This window comes from Fukomys damarensis, unplaced genomic scaffold (assembly GCF_012274545.1).
Source record: "Fukomys damarensis isolate Sample0158 unplaced genomic scaffold, DMR_v1.0_HiC HiC_scaffold_22, whole genome shotgun sequence".
In the NCBI taxonomy this organism is placed as follows: Eukaryota; Metazoa; Chordata; class Mammalia; order Rodentia; family Bathyergidae; genus Fukomys; species Fukomys damarensis.
The window spans coordinates 21055752-21076244 of NW_022900934.1; the positions used below are offsets into that span (position 1 = coordinate 21055752).

At 54.8% G+C, this 20493-nt stretch overlaps 1 protein-coding gene across 6 annotated transcripts in view; it reads left to right on the top strand.

Annotated features, from left to right (window-relative positions):
* Window positions 1-18531, top strand: part of Kiaa1755 (KIAA1755 ortholog) — a 36628-nt gene extending 18097 nt beyond the window's left edge. For 3 of the 6 annotated variants that reach the window (XM_010640053.2, XM_010640052.2, XM_033767130.1), the window contains exons 5-14: window positions 1100-1223; window positions 3495-3588; window positions 4378-4467; window positions 6817-6933; window positions 8815-8913; window positions 9740-9888; window positions 12687-12825; window positions 13887-14009; window positions 14619-14840; window positions 17595-18531. In XM_010640053.2, coding sequence (XP_010638355.1) covers window positions 1100-1223; window positions 3495-3588; window positions 4378-4467; window positions 6817-6933; window positions 8815-8913; window positions 9740-9888; window positions 12687-12825; window positions 13887-14009; window positions 14619-14840; window positions 17595-18278 — 1841 coding nt within the window. In that variant the 3' untranslated portion in view covers window positions 18279-18531. The remainder of the gene's footprint in view (window positions 1-1099; window positions 1224-3494; window positions 3589-4377; window positions 4468-6816; window positions 6934-8814; window positions 8914-9739; window positions 9889-12686; window positions 12826-13886; window positions 14010-14618; window positions 14841-17594) is intronic. The other 3 variants (XM_033767131.1, XM_033767132.1, XM_033767133.1) reach the window with 3 other exon arrangements.
* The last annotated feature ends 1962 nt before the right edge of the window (window positions 18532-20493 follow it).

A 20493-nucleotide genomic window follows, 5' to 3' on the forward strand; every position in this document is an offset into this window, starting at 1 on the left:
GCAGAATCTGTCCTGCTGCTCAGAGGCTGCATTCTAGCAAGATCTGGGCATGCGGAATTTGAGAAGCTTTGCTCTAGCCCTCCCTCACTGGTCAGCCCGTCACAATCATCATGATCTGATCCGGTCATGTGCTAAACACAGGAGCGGCAGTCAGCTGCTTCAGACACCTCGGAGGGGCTCTTAGACCCCCGGGTCTCAGACAGGCTTACACGTGCATGGGAACCAGGGGTGGGGGCAGGTTGTACAGAGGGCAGGCAGTAGGGTGTCTTCCTGGAGGAGGTGGCATCTTGGTGAGCGTGGGGAGCAGAAGGGGTTTCACCAGATGGAGAAAGTAGGGAAGGGTGGACTTGGAAGCCAACCAGGGTGAGCAAAGGTGGGAGGTGAGGAGGGTCGGGCACACTGAGGTGACAGGTGAGCCATTCGGGTGGGGCCTCTGGTGAAAGAGGAGACAAATGTACCAGTTTGCTGGGTCAGCCGCTGTGCTCACTCCTGGTGGAAAGAGTGAGGCCCACAGCCTGGGTCCCAGGAATAGAACTCAGCTTGTCGGGAACCCAGGCCGAAAGTCTACGAGAGTAGAGACCAGGCAGTGGGCTGGGATGGGAACAGAGATAAGGTGCGTTTATCATGACTCCCATTCACCCAGCCTTCGCCTGTGTACGAAGTGTTCTCAGGAACTGCTCATGTCATCCTCAGAGCAACCTGAGCGGTCCAGTATTTTATTTGTCTTATCTAACAAATGAGACTGAGGTCAGAGGGGCACAAACTTGCCCAGAGACACACAGTGAGACAGGGCAGACCAAAGGCCCTGTCTGTGCAACCTCAGAGCTCGCTCTGCCTCCCAAAATACCCTCTACAGAAGGAGTCCCAAGGACAGTGAGCTGCCTCAGTGTGGAAAAAGAACTCAAAGAAGACTTTTCTCAGAAAGTGGCTTTTCAGCTAGGTCTTTGAAGGATGAAGGAGTTCAGAGTGCCCAGAAGGAAAGTAAGAGGGTTCTAGACAGAGGGATTGGGTGGGTAAAGGCCTAGAGCCCACAGGGAGGCTCCTACAGACCAGAGTTCCACCTGAGTTTATTTGACCATATGTGTTCTCTCTCCTCCAGGTGGTCGAGACAGGGCAGGGCGGCCCCTCCTTCTGGTGTCCACTGCAGAGGAGGCCTGGAAAGCACCATGGTGCACAGCCTCGGAGGTCACCAAGGTGCTGTCATACCTGTGCAGCATCCCCAGGTGAGGACCTGGACCACCCTGACCATTCCATTCCCTCCTGGACCCGCTGAGCCCAGAGCTCCTGACCAGACCGAGTGGAGAGGCCTGAGTCCACCCGTCCAGCTGGGTGCCCCCGGAGCGAGTCCTGAGCCAAATGCTGGGAGAGGCGGGACACCTCCAGCCCAGGCTGGCAGGAGAGAGGGACAGTGCGCAAGAAACCACCGTGGACGGGCGCCTTTCAGGAAAGCTAGTGTGGTGCAAGAAACAGATGTTGGGCATCTGTGGTTCTCAAACTTGAGCAAGTGTGGGAATCACTGTGGGGCTGGATAACCAGATTGCAGAGTTCCTGACTCAGCAGAGCTGGTCCGGGAGGGCTTGAGAATTTGTATTTCTAACAAGTTCGGTCTGGGGGAACCACACTTTGCAAATCCCTGTTGTAAACCCCTGGGAAGAGTGAGAAGGCTAAATTCAGCTGGAGAATCAGGGAAGTCTTCCCTGAAAAGGTGATGACAATTGAGTTATTATACGAATTATAAATATTTGTGAATGAATGAAAAAGGGGAAATGAATGAGAGAGAGAATTAAAGAATGGATGAGAGTGAAAGATGGTGACCCAGGATGACTCTTTGCACCTCCCCAATTCCTCTTGACCCCCATTCAGACTGCATGTTGGACAGACTGGAAGGGGCTCTTTCCCCTTGGAGACACAGCCCCAGCCAGGACAGCTTTAGGGCGCTATTGCTGGGGACTGCAGCTGTGGATTCCCAGCCCAGCCTGGAGTTCTGCTGGGGTAGGGGTAGAACCCTTTGGCACCTTCCCTCTGCCATCATTGCCCCTGCTGGTTGCTAGGATTTGTCTTCTTTTCCAAGGTAGAATGGCTTTTCTAGCAAGGGAAATGGGACCCCCTTTGCAATGCTGAGAAATGGCCACAGGAGTCAAGAGAAACAACCCCACTGCCTTGCTGGGAGAGCTTGGGGCAGTGACCTGTCCTCTCTGAGCCTCACCTATAACTGAGATGACCAGTGTGCTCTGAAGACAAATGAGGCTACGGATGACAGGGGTGGGGGACTGAACACCGAACTGTGGGGTGCGGTACCCACTAGGTTCCTGTGGGCTGGGCTGCTTTCCCTCTTGTGCTCTGAGCAGACATTAGCTGGGCACCTGCCCAGGGCCCACCTTCACACTAGGTGGAGTCAGGGCCCCAAGGGCTCCTCGCAAAGGCCACACCTCCAGGGCCCTCCAGGGTGATGGCAGAAACGGGTCTGCACATAAACCGTGGTTCCAGCACAGGCACAGAGGCGGCTGTGGCAGAGAGGTGAAGTCAGAGACCTCAGAACCGCCTCTCCCTGTCTACAAAGTCTCTCTGTGCCTCAGTTTCCCCTTCTAGGACAGTAGCAACAGCAAACGTTTACATCCTCTCACTGTATGCAGTGGATGGAGCTTTACGTGACCACACGCTTCAGTCTGCACACAGCCCCACCCGGCTGGTACTGTTAGTATTCACTCGACTCAGGAAGAGAAAGCAGCTCACCCTGGTCATCAGATACTAAGGGCAGCGACACAGCTCTGCGACCCAATGGACTCCTCTGGTTTTGTCTGTGAACTGGGTGATCACAAGGCTTGAAGGAAGTTGAGAGTTACTTCCCAAAAATCTCCGATCATCAGACCAGGGCCTGGGCAGCCCCACCCTCACCTCACCCGATCCCTGCTGACAAAATGTCTGGGGTGGCATGGGGTGGGGTATTTTAACAAGTCCTGGTGTTGGGCCAGGCTGGGAAATCCTGAGGAACCACTGCAAGGTGGCCCACTCTCAGCCCAGCTCACAAAGCTTGTAGCTTTTGGCTACAAGTCACCAAATTTCCAGTTCAAAGCATCTTGCCACTTAGGAAATGTAGCATCCTATGTCACTGCCTTTAGCTCTTTTAAGAACTTTTTAAAGGAGAGGACATCTTCCTCCCAAGGCCCCAGCCACTTCTCACATTTCGTTAGACAGAGATTTGTCACGTGACCTCTATTCTCCCAAGTCATTGGCCAGGGAAACTGGGTCTCTAATGTGGTTTCCACCAATTAAAACCCGCCCTTGGGAGATACATTTGTTAGGAGGTAATGCGATCTTTAGAACTCCTGGAGGGCTTCCTGGAAGGGGCATTGGAACTTAGTCTTGCGGAGTAAAGCAGTTTGCCCTTCAAGGAAGGCTTCCAGCAGCCAGTTTCCCTGTCTGCTACTAGGCGCATCTGCCCAGTGAACCCCAGGCTACCTAGGAAGACTGCTACTTCTGTTTCCTACCCACAGGCTGGAAGATAAAGCCAAGGGGCTGGTGGTTGTGATTGATGCCAGGAAACAACCCCCACAGCCTGCTCTGGTCAGCGCCCTGCAGGACACCCAGGTGAGTAGAAGGTGGAGTTCCACCAAGTCTTGGGGTCACCAGGGGACTCTGACATGCCGAGAGCCTTGCGGCTCAGCTAAGAGCCAGGGAGTTTTAGTGGCAACGAACAGAAAACCCATGTGAGCAGACTTAAAGACAAAGGGAGCTCACTGATTGCAACTGGATAGTGCAGGAGTCAAATCCAGCTTCAGGTACGGCTTGATCCAAGGGCTCCAATATTGTCACCAGATCTGGTTCCTCTCTTCATTTCCAGCCTTGTCCTGGGAGAGGACTATTCTCCCATCATACCACGTGCCCCATTCAGTGGCACTTTGACTCTCAGTGGCTCTAAATACACCTGGTCTCATTTAAATACAGTGGGAAAGAGTAAGAGACTGCAGAGGTCCCAGCAGAGGTTTCCTGGTTTCCATTAGTCCTCATTACTTCTGACATCCAGCCTTCAACTGATCCCTGTGGCTCAAATGGACCTCATGAACAGAGGAGGGTGGAGAGAAGAGTTTTCCACGTCACCATTACAGGCAGCAGGGTGGATGGGATTTGGAGGTGCCTGCCTCACGGCACGACCTCCTTGTTGTGTAGATGGGGAAACTGAGGCAGCAGGAGTGGGGCATCTGGGAAGGAAGCTTGGACCTGCTGCTCTCTCGACCCGCGGTGGCTCCGCCTCCAAACATATCATACAAAAGCCTAGCAGTGGGGAGCCCCACACTTGCCTGGGTCCACTTGCTGCATTGTGGGGGTCAGGAGCTCATGAGGGCTCGGGTGGGATGCCCCTGAGGTGGCTCTCTCCAGCAGGCTGTGGTCCTGGCCTCCGGCAGCGCACTGCTCATCCTGGGGGAGAAGGAGGATGCTCTCCGGCTGCAGGTGTCACCTGACATCCAGGTGAGCAGAGGCAGCCCGGGGAGTGGGAGGGGACCTGTTGGGCAAGGGGCAAGAAGAACGGCAGGAATCTCCAGCTAGAAACGGCCTTCAAATGTCCTAGTGTGGGGAATGAAACACGAGGCCCAGTGCAGCTTCTCCAGTCCGGCCTCCAAAGCAGCTGTCACCAAATCAGTCAGTGGATTATGAGGCGCAATCAGAATAGGTGGCCAATGTTTAAAATTTATTACAGCGAAAGACGCAATGCTATTAATCTCCTTCAACTCCCATCCCCCTCTGCACACGCTTATCCCATCGCCCTTGCCACTCTGAAGCAGTTCTGGACGCCCTCCATGAGCGTCCTTACAAGGTGAGATTGAAAACGCGGTGAATGCTGCTCCCGAGCGCCCCCCGACGGCGAGGTGCCTCATAGAAACATGAGGGCAGGTCCTCGTCCCCTGCGTTCACTGGATCTGGGACCCTGCAGCTTCTGGTTCGTCCCGAAAGTCAAAATAACCATGGACGGTAAACATTGTCAGTGAATCCAGGACACCGAGGCAGCCGTGACAGGGCAACCAAAGACACTGCCGAAAGAGGACTCCAGAACGGCTTCAGAACGCAGCAAGGGGGATGGGATGAGTGTGTCCAAGGTGAAGGGGATAGTCCGTGGGGAGCTAATGGCAGTGTGCTCTTTATTGTAATAAAGGGGGTTTGATTTCCATGCTCCCCTTAGTTTTTTTTTCTTTTATTGAGTTTATTGGTACATGTTAGGTATACAGTACAGTTACAGTCATTATTAGGATCTTGAACCTTTACATAACAGGTCTTGGTTCTCCTTTTCCCCCTTGTCCCTGCCCTCCCTTCACCCCCTCTTCCCCTTCCAATGCATTCACCAACACTTTATTTCCATTTTTTTCATTTTCTCATATTTTCCCCTTATTACCCTTCCCATTTGCCCTACACCTTTAGCCTTTTTCTTCCTATTTCACATGGTCATTTATCTCATTGGGATCTTAGGTACTGTTATAGTTTTTCACACCAGAGGAACTATTCGGTATTTACACATGTGTGACTTATGTATTTCACTTAGGAGTATATCCTCAATATGTATCCATTTTCCCATGAATGAATCTAATTTCTCATTCTTTATGGCTGACTAGTATTCCATTTTATAGAAAAACCACATCTTCTTTATCCAGTTTCCTTAGTTTTTTTCACATCTCATACGTCTTTCTCGCCATACCAACAACTCCTGGAAGACACCGCCATGTGGCTGAGAGTTGCACGTGGCAGGAGACCTGCCTGAAAAGCTTCTCCTGTCAGCCTTCCTCCCCCTTTCAGATGGGGAAACCGAGGGTTAAGCCACCCAGCAAGCCAGTCACAGAGCTGGAATCTCCTGACTCAGGGGCCAGTGCATCAACCACCCTCCAGCTGCCCCCCTCTGCATTTCTGTGACGTGGAACTTTGTGGGAAGGAGCCTGTGGCTTCCTTTCATTAGTGCCATATCCCACAAGAGTGAATGTGGGCACCGGCCCTGCCCCGCTTCAGGAAGCAACTCACAAGGTCTCCTTCTTTCTCCAGGTTAATTAAGGAGGCACAGTGTGAGCTAGAGATGTGCTTTTCAAACCTGAGTGTGCTTAGAACATCCAGACTGATTGCCCAGAAAGCCTCTCCTAAAACTGAGGCTCAGCCTCCTCTGTGAGGAGCGGAGTGGTGCTCAGGTAGGAGGACCAAGCACTGAGAAGTCTTGTCGAAGTGAAGGCACTGATGGTCCTGGGACTGCATTTCTAGTGTGCTCAGAGGCAACGCTGGTGCTGCTGACCCACAAGCCACACTCTGAGTAGCAGGGATGACAGACAGGTCTGAAACCCCACAGAACCAACCCAGCCCCAACCCTCAGTCTCCAAGCTATCCTCAGCATAAATCTGAAACTTCACTGCGTGGGAGAAGCCACCACCTACCCGCTTCTCCGTGCCCTGGGGGACACTGTTAGGACTGGTGACTTTTCCCATCCATCCCGAGGAGGAGGCAGTACCTTGGTGGGTCACCAGAAAGCCGTGCAAGTCTCCCAGGGCAGTCTCGTCACAGAGCCAGCTTTGATCAAATTCTGCTATTTCCTGGAGAGCTGTGTTGGGAAAGGGCCAAGCTCAGAGGGAACGAGTGCTGAGGTTGATTAATGATGTCTGCTTTGGGCACAGGTTGGAAGGGTGGCTGTGTATTTGCCATTTCTTAACAAGGGTCTCGTTCTGAATTTTGATTTTTCTGAGCTTGTAGAGCTGGACTCGTGCCAGGGCAGGGATGGAGGCAGGACCTTCTCAAACATCTGTCTTCATAGAGCCTCTGGTCCTCCTGACTCACTTCTTTTGTCTGCAGGTGGAGGTGCTGGCCTCCCTGAAGGCCCTCAGCCACCATGTGGACCCCGACCAGCTGCCTGCAGCTCTGGAAGGCTCCTTCCCCTACTGCCACGGCGAGTGGGTGCAATTCTTCCAGGTGTTTACCCTCACAGCTTTCGCCTTGACTCCCTTTCTTTCCCTTCCCCCCTTCACTGTCCTGCCACCTGGATTCATCAACCCCATTGGGATCAAACACAGTCATTCAACAAACATATATATACTGAAGGCACAGAGCAGAATGATAAGAACTCAGGCTCTGGGGCCAGACTGCTTGGGTTCTATTCCAACTCGGCTGTGTGACCTAGGGTAAGCTACTTACATCTCTGAGCCTTAGCTTCTTCATCCATGAAATGGGGGCGGGTAGTGGGTTTTTTATGAGGGTTGAGTCAGTGTGGATAAAGAGCTTAGATGAGTGTCCGGCAATGCTCAGAGCTGTGTCTGTGTGAACTGAAAGTAGATTTATGGGCATCTGCTCTGTGGCCCCACACGGCCCTGGGAGCTCAGGGTTGGGGTGGGGGGCAGATACCCACCCTCCGTGGGCGGGAGGAAACCAAGAAACTGCCGGTGCTGGGCTCCTTCCCTGCCAGGCCACGATCCCTCCCCTCCACTGCCCCTGCCAGGAATCTTCCATTCCCAAATTACATGAGGGCACCGAGTGGGGGTGACTTGCACAAGGGCACGAGCAGTGCCAACAGCGTAAGGCACAGGGAACACAGCACCTGCTCACAGCTGAGGCCAGGCCACTGTCTCACGTAGGGCACTGTCCCGTGCTCCGGTCATGTTGAGCAGCATCGCTGGCCTGTCCTCAACAATGATGACAGTCAGAAATGTCACTGTGCGTTGCCACAGGTCCCTGGGATGCAAAGTCAACCCCGCTGAGAACCGCTGCTCTTTACTACCAGTCTAACTCCGTGGTGGATTTGGTTTTGGTTAGGGAACCCTCTTTGTACAGCTGTGCCTGGGTTGGAACAGGCTGGACAGTCCACCGAACAGATATGTGTGTTCTACAACCGTGGGTTCAACCACCTGCAGACCGAAGACATCTGAAAACAAAGATTGCGTCTGTGCCAAATGAACACGTACAGACTTTCTCCTTGTCATTCCCTAAACAATACAGCGTAGCATCTACATAGCATTTACATTCCATTAGGTATCATATGCCATCTAGGGATGATTTAAAGTACATAGGAGCTTGTGTCTAGGGTGTATGCAAATGCGACAGCACTTTATATAAGGCACTCGAGCATCCTTGGATCTGTGTCAGTGAGGGTCCTAGGACCTGTCCACCTAACATGCCAAGGGATGGCTGTATATCCAGATTGCCAATGGTGTATCCTGAGAAACTTCCTTTCCTGCTTGTTCCCAGGCTCCATTTCCCATCTCCAGAGACCTCAGCTAACCCAGTAGCTTCTGAACTATACTGCAGCTTTCAGAGCTTTCCTTTCCATTAACTCTTATATGGGCCAGAATATAAAGCTGGTGGCAGTGACAAATTCCAGTATGGTCTGGGCTCTGAGTGCCATGAACAAATTAACCACCAAATCCTCACATGCCATAGGAGGCAGGAGGTACGCTGATCTCCATTTCGCAGAGGAGGAAGCAAAGGTCCAAGAGGCTAAATTACTTACTCAAGACCTCACAGCCTAAGCAGAGCTGGGCTGAAGTGGGACCGAGCCAAGGATGTGGGTTTCACCCTGCCTTCCCCCTCCTCAAGGTCTCCCTGCTGGGTTCAGGGGTGACTTAGACCTGTCTTCTTTCTCCCCCTTCTCATCCCAATACCAGTGATTCTAGTCCAATGTGGGGTCCTCCAGGACAGGGGCACCATCATTTCACAGGAACTTGCGAGACGTGCACATTCTCATGTCCACCCTAGAGACACTGCAGTGGGAACTCTGTCCTGACGCCTCTCTGTGTCCTCTGGGGCGGGGCCAGCAGCTTCCTGGCTGTGCCTGACACCAATCTGGCCTCTATCCTGCAGAAGGTGGATCCTTTCCTCGCTGAGCTTCAACGGGCCTCCTCCCTGCTGCGGGCTTCCATCGAGGAGTTTGAGAAGGGCGAGCCCCCCGGGGGGGTGCAGGTGAGCCTGGGCCACGGGGCAGGGAAGCCACACCACACCCCAGACGCTACGGGCCACGCTCAGTGGTGGGGGTAGCCAGGGCGGCAGAACCATCTCTGTCTTTCATTCATCCACTTGGCTAATATTTGCTGGGCACCTGCTGTGCCAGACTGATTCGCCTCTGCCCTGGCAGAGCTCACAGTGCAGTGGTACAGGTGGTGATTAAACAGCAAACCAAGAAATGGACAGGTGGTTACAGACTGTGCCCAGATGCCATGGAAGTAAGACTGAGAACCACGGCCGAAGGATGGGCTCTCTGAAGAGGTGCTCTTTAAGTTGAGGGCTGCAGCTCAAGAAAGAGAAGGGCACCTTTGAGAAGGGTGGCGCTCCAGGCAGAGGATAAATATGTGCAAAGCCCTTAAGAGGGGAACAGGAATAACTTGAAGGTCAGTGTGAAGCAGAGCAAGTGAACAGAAAGGAGAGAGCACTGAAGGCTCTTCCAAGTCAAAGACCAGGCCCTGGAGCTGGATTCCATTATAAGTGGGCAGGAAAGCCACTACTTTAAGCAAGGGGGGTGATCAGATTTGTACTTTTCAGTTGCCATGTGGAGAACAGACTGTAGGGGGAGCCAGAGGGCAGCAGCGGGATACTGCAGCAAAGAATAGGATGGGTGCTCCCACAGGAGATACAGTTACCATGGTGATGAGGGGAGGCGTGGCTTGAGGAGAGGCATTAGAGATAAAAGCACAGACTCTGGACAAACAGGAGAAGTTGGGCTTGATCTTGATGTGGGGAGCCCAGGAGGAAAGTGAGGACTGGTCCTCAGGTTACCTCCCACTGCTGACAGGAGGCCACCAGGTGTCTGAGCAAGTCCAAGGAGCTGATGGAGGCCGTGTTGAGAGACCCAGGTCTGCTGGGCCTGCAGCAGGAAGGTGGCGCCACCCTAGCCAGGCTGCAGTGTGAGGCCAGCAGGCTGGACTCTAACCCTGACATCAGGTACAGACACCCAGGCCTTTCCCTCCCCAACCCACCCAACCCACCCTGTGCCCTAACCTGGGAGCTACCGGTGGCAGCACCAGCCAAGGGGACTTGTAGAGTGTCCGCATGGAAGCCGGAGGCCCTCACTGGGCTTTGGCAAGTCCCTTGGCCTTTCTCTGCCATCCCCCCTTCATCGCTGGCCTTCTTCACCCCAGGGTGGGCATCACAGGCAATCTCCCAGCTTCTGCTCACCCTTGTGGACCAAGCCCTCCTCTGATCCAGACACGGGGCCAAGCCCTCCAAATGCCCATCTCACTGTGAAGCCCTTGCTGTCTTCATTTGGAAGGTGCTTCCTGGGGCTCTGTGAGGTGACAGTGGCCCACTGGGGAGCTGAGCCAGGACATCCAAAAACATAACCCTCCACGTCTTGCACCCTCACCCCTGTGAGCCTGACAGGGGAACTGCAGTGTGCCAGAGTCGATGACAGACACAGCATGCTGGCAGGTTGGGGGAGGGGACACTCAGCACCGTCGAGGTAGAGCTTCCCCAGCCTGGAAATCAGAGCTCCAAAGTGCTCTAAAATCTGAAATATTTTGAGCCCAAGTAGAAAGTTTATGCCCAATATTATTTTTTAAACATCCTATAAAATGACCTTCAAGCTGTGTAAAAAGTTATATATAAATCTTGCATTTAGTCTTGAGTCCCATCCCCGAGATATTTCATGTGTATGCAAATATTCCAAAATACAAACGCTTCTGGTCCCAAGAGAAGGGATACTCAACCTGTGAATAAATTGGTCGTCATTTGATTTGAAATATTCTCACTCTTAAGACACAGCTACTGGGCTGGGGATTTAGCTCAGTGGTTCCCCCACCTGCCTCGCAAGCACAAGGCCCCGAGTTCGATTCCCGGTACCAAAAACAACATCAACAGCAAAAAACACAGCTACTTATGTTCAGGAGTCAAGAGCAAAGTTTGTATAAAGTTTTAACAGTTAGTTATTGAGCACCCACATAGCATTAGCGCGCATACAGCACTGTTCTAAGGAATTGCAAATATTAACTCATGCGATTCCCGCCCTTTCAGCATCATCCTTATGTTACAGTGGAGGACGGTGAGGTTCCGAGCTGGTGACTAGCGCAGGGTCCCACAGAGGCGTGTGGTGTCTCCAGGGCTTGAGCCCAGGCACTCAGGCCCCAGAATCTTGAACAGGTCCCCTTGGGCTGCACCCTGCATTCTGGGGCAGGTTCACAAAAATGGGAGCCCAGGTACCACTGGGCCTGGAGCCCCTCTCAATGCCCGGCGGGGCTGGCACTGTTCTTCCTCAGGGTCCCGGTCCCAACCTCACCTTCCCTGCCCAGCCCCGGCAACCTTGGTCCTTATGGACCCGTGGCTGACTTCATCTCCACCAGGGGGCGCTGTGGGACTGCGCGAGCAGCTGTGTGTGGTTGCTCCGCGCTGGACCAGGGCCTGCCAATCCCTCCTCTCCCTCTCCAGCCTCCTGCAGCTGGCATTTCTGGCATCCGACCGTCTGCTTCACGCAGTCTAAGCCCTCACCCCTTTTTCAGAAGGTAGCGACCTGTGGGAAGATTCAGTCAGACGTGGAGGGCCAGGCAGAGCATTGCCGGTTTGGAAAAGCAGGCTTTTCTTTCTTTTTCTCTCCCCCAGCCCTTTTCTTTCTTCTTTCTTCACGTTTTCTCTTTCTTTATTGAAGCACTAGAGGTAGAACCCAGGGCCTGACACATGCTAGGTAAGTGCGCTACCACTGAGCTACATCCACAGCTCTTTATGAAAAAAATTTTAAACTGTGAGACAGGGTCTTGCTAAATTGCCCAGGCTGCCCTTGAACTTGCAATCCTCCTGCCTCAGCCTCCCAAACACCAGGATTACAGGTGTGCTTCACCACGCCTGGTAGATCTTCTCTTTTTCTTTTTCCCAGTAGCTGGGTTTGAACTCAGAACCTTGCGCTTACAAGGCAGGTGCAGAGCCACTGAGCTAAATCCCTGGCCCCTCTATTTTTCTGATATCCTTCCTTTCATCCTACCATCTCTATGCAAGAATCCCATCTACTCCCTTTGTGTTTTGTGGGCTTGGCTATTTTTTAAAAGTCTGTGCAGAGATAGCTCTGGCCTGGTTCCACGAGTGAGAGTCACTGTCCCCTCAGGACCTCAGTTTTCCCACCTATAAAATGGAGAGGGGGCAGGGCAGCAACCTGTCATCGTTGCAATGGAATTCATAACCGGCTGACCAGTGTCCTGTGTGGCTCCTGTGTGAAGCACTTTGCTGCACGAGTGTGGCCCTCACGCTGGTTGCCCCAGCACCTCCTGAGGAGCTATAGAGACTGCCCAGAGCCTGGCTCGGCTGGCCTGGGGTGGAACACGGGCACTGACATTTCTGTGAGCTTGCAGGGCAGGCTATGGTGGGCAGGCAGGGCGGAGGGCTGGGGAGTTAGATCATTCTGTCTCACATGTGGATTCTGTTACTGTCCTCACTTCACAGATGACAGAGACATTGTGCAGATCCCACCTGCAAGGTGGCAGGGTTGGGTCTTGAACCCAGATCTGTCCTGCTGGTTTTGCGCCCTCCTAGGGAAGGGGAAGAGCATTTCACTTCCTGCTGTGTCCTCCGGTCCTCGTGGTCCCATACAAGGCTGAAGTTCAGAGAGGCACAGGGACTGGCCCAAGGTCACATAGCAAGTCAGTAGCTGGAAACCGGACCAGGGTCACAGAGTTGGGGAGCTGGGCTGGGCTAGGCAAGAGTAGGGTGGGCTTGAGGGCAGCATCACAGGCTCTGTCTCATTGTCCTCCACCTCCCAGGAGCCATCTGGCTGAAGCAGCTGCCCTGTACAGCCTTGTGGATGAGCAGCTTCACATCCTGGTCACCACATCCAACCACCTCCTGGGGAGGCTGGAGCTCCGCATCCGCCTGGGCTACCTGGAGGCTGCCATCCGCCAGGTGAGGGGGGAGGCTGGCCTGGGGGATGTGGGGCCAGGCTGCTGCCCTCCACCCAGGAGGCCCTCTTCTCCACCACCCTGGCTAGGCAGGTTGTTATCTAGTTAGGTCACCAGGCTGGCACCCTAGGGACAGGGAGCATGGCATGGCATTCGGTAAGTGCTTAAAGGGGGAAGACGTCACCCTAAGAGCTGCACTTATTGAGCACCAACTGTGTGCCAAGTCCTGGGCCAGAGCCTTTGTGTATACTTCACTGCTTTCCAATTTCATCTCTTATCAGTGGTGCAGGGAGGTCGTTAGGGTTTCTCCCATTGTACAGATGAGGAAACTGAGGCTGGGAGGCAGTGCCGCCTGCCCATGGCTGCACACCTGGAGTCCGATCCTGGAACCTGCACTGCTGCCACCTTTCTGGATGCTGGTGTCTGATCACTACACCCTTCCTGCTGGGAGTCCAGTCCCAGCTTTCTGGTGTCCAGTGCCTCCGTTTGTGATTGGGGGTGATTGCCTGCTACCTTGGGCTTTGTGAGGGCACAGTGAGTTAGTCTGGCTCTTTAACATACCCCAGAGGAAGGCGGGAACTTGCACTCCTGGATGAGAAGCCTTTGGTACCCTTTGTCCCTCACTGGACCTTCATGTGTACTCCATTTCACTACCGGTAAACTGAGGCCAGAACAGGGACGTGACCTCCTGGGTTTACAGCAGGCCCAGACCCCTTGCTCTGCAGCTGATTGCATGGCCCCAGGGAAGAAGAGCTCATCACCCCTAGGGCATCCCTTTTATGACTGGGTGGTAGTGAGTGTCACATCGAATGAGCCAAGACCTGCCACCCTGTGACTGTGTGCAGGATGCCCAGGTCACATCCTCTCCCTGGGTCCTGCTCAGGCTGGGAGTTTGTTCAGATGTTTGAAGAACACGCCCTCCCCACAGCTCCTGCCAAGAACTGGCCAGGTTCCTGTCCAGGGTGGTGAAAGACTGAGTCAAGAAGACCTTGGCCTCCCAGAAGTCAGGGAGCTGGCCCAGTGTCTCCCCCAGCAGTCCCTTGTGTCCAATGTTCCCCTGTCCAGGTCAGCGACTGGATGGAGCAGGAAGGGAGCCAGTGCCTGCAGGCGCTCAGCCCCGAGGATGGAAGTATGGAGACAGTGGCACAAGTCCATGCCGAGTTCGAGGCCTTCTTCCTGCAGGCTGCTGTGCGTTCCAGAGGGAGTGGAGAGGGTGCTAAGGGGGTGGTCCTGCTAGGGCAAAAGGGTGCAGGTGGAAAGTGCAAGGAGACTTCCAGACCGTGTGAAGAATAGGCTGGGGCTCCAGAGAACCCAGCTGAGATGATTCCACCTCCAGGAAGCCTTCCAGATGGCGAGGTGCAAAGGGCACTCAGTTCCAGAGCAGTTCGTAAAATTCATATCCCAAAGCCTTGCCCCAGACCCCTAAGCCAGCTTCAGAGAGTAGATGGGGAGAAGCCAGAGGCAGGGTACCTCAGCCCATCCAGCCCTTAGGGTGGTGGGTGGGGCCCAGGGGCAACAGGTACACTGACAGAGAGAACTAGGGGATGCAAAGGAAAAGCCTCAGATGCAGACTTGGAGGCCAGAGATCCCTGCCAAGGTAAAGGCCTGGACACTGTCCAAGGCACAATGGCAGCTCCTAGTTGTCCTGCACTTGCTGAGCCTGCAAGGGGTGCTGTAGGACCAAACTGTAGAGGAGGAGACTGAAACTCAGGGTGGTTCTGAAGTGGGGTGGTAGGAGGTCCCCGACCTCGAGGAATCCCCAGGCAGGAGCTGAGAACCCCTGCCGTCCCCTCCTAGGCCCAGTACCGCCGTGGCCTGGAGCTGTCCAAACAGGCAGCCCAACTGGGAGCTGCGGCCAGAGGGGCTGGTGAGGCTGGAGGCGAGGGTCTCCCAGGGCTGGGGGCCTTTGCCGCCACCCAGAGGGCCTTTCAGGCCAAGCTGACTCACTTCTACATGGCGGCTGAACGGCAGCGCACAGACCTCGACACACTGCTACACTTGCATCGCTTCTGCAAGAAGGTGAGCCCTGCAGCCTGCGGCCCGCCTGTCCGCACACACCCCTCTCTGGGCTGGGGTTGTGGTGACAGGTGGAGGCCTGGAAGCAGCCCTTGGCTCTTACTGTGACTCAGTCCCACAGTCCTGTGAGGGGCGAGGGAGAACTGGGTCAGGTGGCTAGCAGAGCCTCTTGTGAACACCCCGCACTCTGACTGGACACCAGTGCTGCTCCCATTGCACAGATGAAAAATCCGAAGCCCAAAAACAGGCTGATTGCTCAAGGTTGCCCAGAGTGTTAGGGATCAGGCAAGATTTAACTTAAGGCCTCCTTGCCCCTCTTAAACTCATACTGCCAAACTCCTCATTTTTCTGATAGGGAAACTGAGAGTTTGGGGGACAGAGGAGCTGCCTGGAGATCCAGAAACCTCAGGGCTGCCCCTCGAATTGTCACTAGGGACAGAGGGTGGGAAGAGCCTGACTCCCACATCCCAGCTGTGAGGCTGGCCCTGCACGCAGGGACAAGAACACAGGATGCTCGGAGGGCGTAGGAAGGACCCGGGTTCAAGCATGCATGCCCAGGGCCAAGAGAGGATAGTGAGCTCTCTGTCTCTGGGAGGCAGTGGGCAGGACAAGCAGGTGTCAGTGGTGCCAGTGAAGGCGCCACATGCACAGCTGTGCAGGTCTTAGGGAGCAAGGAAGAGGCAGAATCCGGGACTCAAGAGTCAGGGCCACGTGTGCCCACGTGGGCTGTGTGGCCTCAACAGCACTGCACTGCTCTGAGCCCCGGCTCCGCAGGGTCCCTGATGATGGCGACAGCTGATGCTTCTGATGTGTCAGGCACTGTTCCAGCCATTTCACATCTGTTTTCTTATCACACCAGCCCGGTACCAGCGTTATACCTGCTTTACACAGGAGGAACTAGAGAGATCGAATAACACCCAGGGTCACACAGCTGGGAGAGCGGAAGAGCTGAGATTCAAAATCAGACCACCTGGCTCTAGTGCCGGCCCTCCCAGGTAGGGTCTGACTCAGATCAGCTGTCAGTAGCCCCCAGCACAGGGGCGTTCCACTTCAGGATCGCTGTTAATATCATTCTTATTATATGGAGGGGGAAGAATGCCAGGTCAGGGCAGGGTGCCCAGCAGCAGGAAGTTTCATTCCCTTGCTCACTGATTTCTGCCCACTGCAGCCCCAGAGGCCTTCTATGGATCCACTCAACCTGCTGCAGCTCCAGGGCTTTTGCACACGCTGCTCCCCTGCCTGGGAAGGCCTCCCCTGGCCGGGCTGGCTCTTGTCTGTCCTTCTCCCTCAGCTTCTCCAGAGGCCCGTTCTGACCACTTGGCCTCTCTGTTCTCTCGTCACCTGCTCCGTCGCTCCAGGGCTTGTTGTGATCTGAGATGACTCCGCTGCTTTGTCACTTCCTCGTCTCCGCTGTGCCCCCTTGGAGGTGGCCAGCGCAGGAGATGCACTCTGAGCTGGGGGCGGGGGCTGGCCTGGGGAGTGAAGGAAAGTGAAGACAGCAGTCCCAGGTGATCCTTAAGAAGGTGGCATCGGTCCCAGGCTAGAACTGGCCCTGAGGAAGGCGAGGCCCAACTCAGCAACTCCGGCTGTGTGACCCAGGCTAGGTGCTGCTCCTCTCTGGTCCTGACCTTTTCTCTGTGCACCATGGACTGGACTGGATAGTTTTTTGAGTCAGTCATTGTCTACATCTGTCTAGCTTGTCTGGAAAGGTCCAGACAGACAGACAGACAGGGCAGTCCACTGGCGGGTTCAGCCCCAGGTGGGCACCTGTGTACAGCAGCTTCGGTGCTATGTAATAATAACACAATTGTGCTGCTAACGGAGATTTACGGAGCCCTTTCCCGGCCTGAGCTCCATGTGCTGCCATGAATATGAAGCCATTTATCTAAAGACAAGTTCCCTTAATCCGCAGAAAGACGGTCTCCATGGAGGAAATGGTTCTGCCGTCCCACAGCCTAGCAGCTCGCTGTCGGGCTCTAAATTAATGGAGAGGGAGATTAGGTTTTTCATGAGCTCGGGAGGGCCTGTGGGGTTCTTTGCAGCCTGTAGATATTTTGTGGAGGAATTGGGGACAGGCAGAATCACAAGATGGGCAGAAGCCCCACTAGAGTGAGAGAACTCAGGGCCTGGCTGGGCTGACTGTCCTGCCACACCTGGGCCAGTTTCTCCTTCATGCACAATTCCTCTCTGCCCGAAGAAACCAGCTCCTCCCTGACTTGCTATGTGACCTGGGGCAAGTTATTTCACTGCTCTGAGCCTCAGTTTCCTCCTCTATAAAATGGGCTGCTGGCCTAGTTCAGTGTGATCATACATGAGACCCACAAACAGTTGGCATTTCATTCACCTTAGCCAGACTCCTCTCTCAGGGGTTAAGCGAGTCTCAGGGTCCACATTTGCAGCTTTTGTGAGGCTTTTCACGATTGCTGCAGCTCCCCCGAGAAATTCTTACAGGAGAAACAGCCCCAGAGAGGGCAGGTCCTACTGGCCCTTACTGTTGAAGGTTCCTAAAGAGCCCCAGAGTCCTGGAAGCTGTTGCTAGGTGGTGAGTGTTCGTAGCCCAGGATAGACAGGTAAACCACTGTTACCCTGATCAAAAGAGAAAACTACCACCAAGCTGAGGGCCTCTAAATTCACGGGCACTCATCAGTTCTGGGAGCGAAGTTCTTGCAGGGTGTCCCCGCTGCTCAGATAGGAACCCTGTCCCTGTGGAGTCCGGCACCCCAATGGCATCCCCACCTCCCTCTCTGTCACCCCTAGATGACCTGGTTCCACATGGACTGCCAGGACCTGGTGAGCCAGCTCAGGCTAGGCAAGGCACAGAGGGCCAGCCCTGGGGACCAGCGCCGCCTACACCGCTACCTGCAGCGTCTGATATCTGAGTTCCCTGCGGAGAAGTTGGCAGCCATGGCACTGCAGGTGGCCTCCCTGAGCCGGGCGGGCCTAGGTCAGGACCTGTGGCAGGAAGCCCGGGGGAGACACCAGGAGATCCAGAGCCTGCTCAAGAAGGCGCTGGCCCACTGCTCTTGCCCGGCAGACTCCACTGCCCACTTGGAACCCTCAGAACCAAAAGGGGCAGCATCCAAGGGCTGGGGTCTGAGTGGAGAAGTGGCTTCCAAGGGGAAATGGGACCTGCCCCTGCAGGACTCTTTGGGTATGGATCATTTGCCAAAACGCTGCTGGCCTCCTTGGGCTGCCAGAAGCCGGCAGAACAGAACTCTCCAGGCAGACCCTCCGTGCCTCAGCCAGGTGGTAAAGGCTGATGACACCAGAGGCTCCCGGGAGCTCCTGAAGCACTCTCCTGTCGCCCTCTTCTCCTGGCAGTGGCTCCCCAGAAAGAGCCAGGTCTCCTGCCCCACGGGGGACAGCTTCTCCTCAGAGGGTACAGACTCACAGACATCTCTGGAGGACTCGCCCCAAACAAGTCCACCTGCATCCCTCTAACTGGGGACACCCCTCGTGACACCAAGCTCTGGGGTGGCTGGCACAAGACCATCTGGAGGGAGAGCTGGGGCACCCTGGTCAGTCCCTTGGACACTTGGACAGCTGGACTGTGCTAGGAGGACAGGAACTGTGCCCCTGCTTCTGGCTCCAGAAAACTCCAGGAAGAGCCGCTTCTCACACATGCAGAATTGGGGATGTGGGAGCCAGGACCCCCATGCAATAAAGCGTTTGTCAGCCCTGTCACTCCAGCATCTCCTCGTGGAAGGCGTGTTGGTGCCGATGTGGCCAAGAGCTCCCTTTCAGGCAGCCTAGCACACTCCTCCAGTGCTGGTGGGGTGGGCACCAGAGCCACCGTGGTTCTGCTACAGGGTACAGCACACATGGGCTCTTGTCTTAGGGTCACAGGGAAATAGACTTGTGACAAGGACTTGAGTGTAAGTGCTTTTGGCAGTGACCCCAGGACCCAGGTCGGTCTGAGACAGGAGTAAAACAAGGAAGTGGAACAGATTTCCACGTGGGCAGCTGGAATGCCGTCCTGCTGGGGGCTTTTGGGAGAGGGCAAGGAACACAGGTGCACAGCTGAGCCTCACCTGAGGGCCAGGGGTGTGGGTTAAGGCACTTAGAGTTGGCACCATCGATCACAGGCTCAGTGTCCACCTGAGGGGTCTCACTGAAGTGACAGACAGCTGTGCACTTGCAGGTAACGGTGAGGGTTACTGTTAGCTCCGCAGCTCCATCTCACTCAGCTTCTCCCGAAGGCAGGGACCCCCTGCTCAGCCAGGGAACCCCACAGAATCTTGACCTTGTACCCAAAGAGAATTCCTCCCCTGAGGTCCTGTGTCTTCACCTCACTGCTGTGTCCCGGATGCAGCATCTCCCATCCCCACCCAGGCCCTTGCTTCCTTTTCAACACAGTGTCATTAGGTGCTGTGGGGGCTGGGGCTGGAGAGGAGGCACCCCAGCAGGTGGTGGGGGACAGCAAGAAAGGCCTTGTTCCAGGTAGGGTATCCGGAAGGCTTCCAGACCTTTCGCTCAGCCAGAGGAGCGCCCCAGTGGCCCCACTGAGCATCTCGGTGCTGACAGTGCTGGTCCCGTGAATTAGTCTGTATTGGTCTCCAAGTCCAACTGATAGCCTAGCCTGTTTCCCAGGCCCCAGATGAGAGTGTGGACACACATCTATTCATAAGCTGTGGAAGGGGAAGAGGGCCAGGAACTTTCCAGAGTCATCTCAGCAAAAGGTCATGTACACTCAAGGCCCCAGATGGCTGCAGGAATCTTTCGCTAGCCACAAGATTTCTCCAAGTGGGCTGTAGCCCTCCTGCCTCAGCACCATGAGTGGAAATGATGACAAGGCAGCTCTCTGGGGGAACCCACCCCAGACAACTGAACTCGGGCTCAGGGCTGGGTGCCTGGAGGTGCATTCGGAGCCACCTGCTGGGTTCTTTCCCATGCCGCTCGATGAGGTGAGGGGTGTCTTATTCCATAATGTGCTGTGATCACAGAACACCATGGCCTGGGACATTTGTGTACAGTAGGAGTTTATTTGGTTCATGGTTCTGGAGGATGGGAAGTCAGAGACGGAGGGGCCTCCTCTGGCAAGGGCCTGAAGCCTCACACTGGGAGAGAGGGAAGGGGGAAGCCATCCTTTACAAAGAGGCCACTCCAGCATCAATCCCTTCACAGCCCTCGTGACCTCGTCGCCCTGTAAAGATCCCACCTCTCGGCCCTGAGCACTGGGGAGAAAGTTTCCAGTAAGTGAAGGGACACATGGAAGCCACCCCCCTTGCACGTCCTACTGTTGCACATCCAGACAGGCCCAGGGATGCTCAGAGCTTTGATCAGCCCATCTCCACCCAGGCCTGGCGCCTCAGAGGGGGGTCGAAGGCTCTTAAAACACTGTTGCCATGGAAACGGGATGTAGCCAGTGAAGACCACAGGCAGGGAGCTGGGAAACCTGGGGCACAAGGATGGAAACTGACTTCTGAGAGACCACAGCTACTGCAAGAGAGGAAGGGGCTAAAGGAGAGATGAATGTTATAAGAATCTTTGGGTGGGAAGGGCCCCAAAGGTCACCTTGTGCATCTTTCCGTCTCCACGAAGAACTGCGCACCAACAACCTCCCTGCCCACAGGAAACACAGAGATGCTGAAATGAAGGATAACAGCGAACAATGATATCTGAACATCACACTAACAGCCAACATTTGTTTTGTACT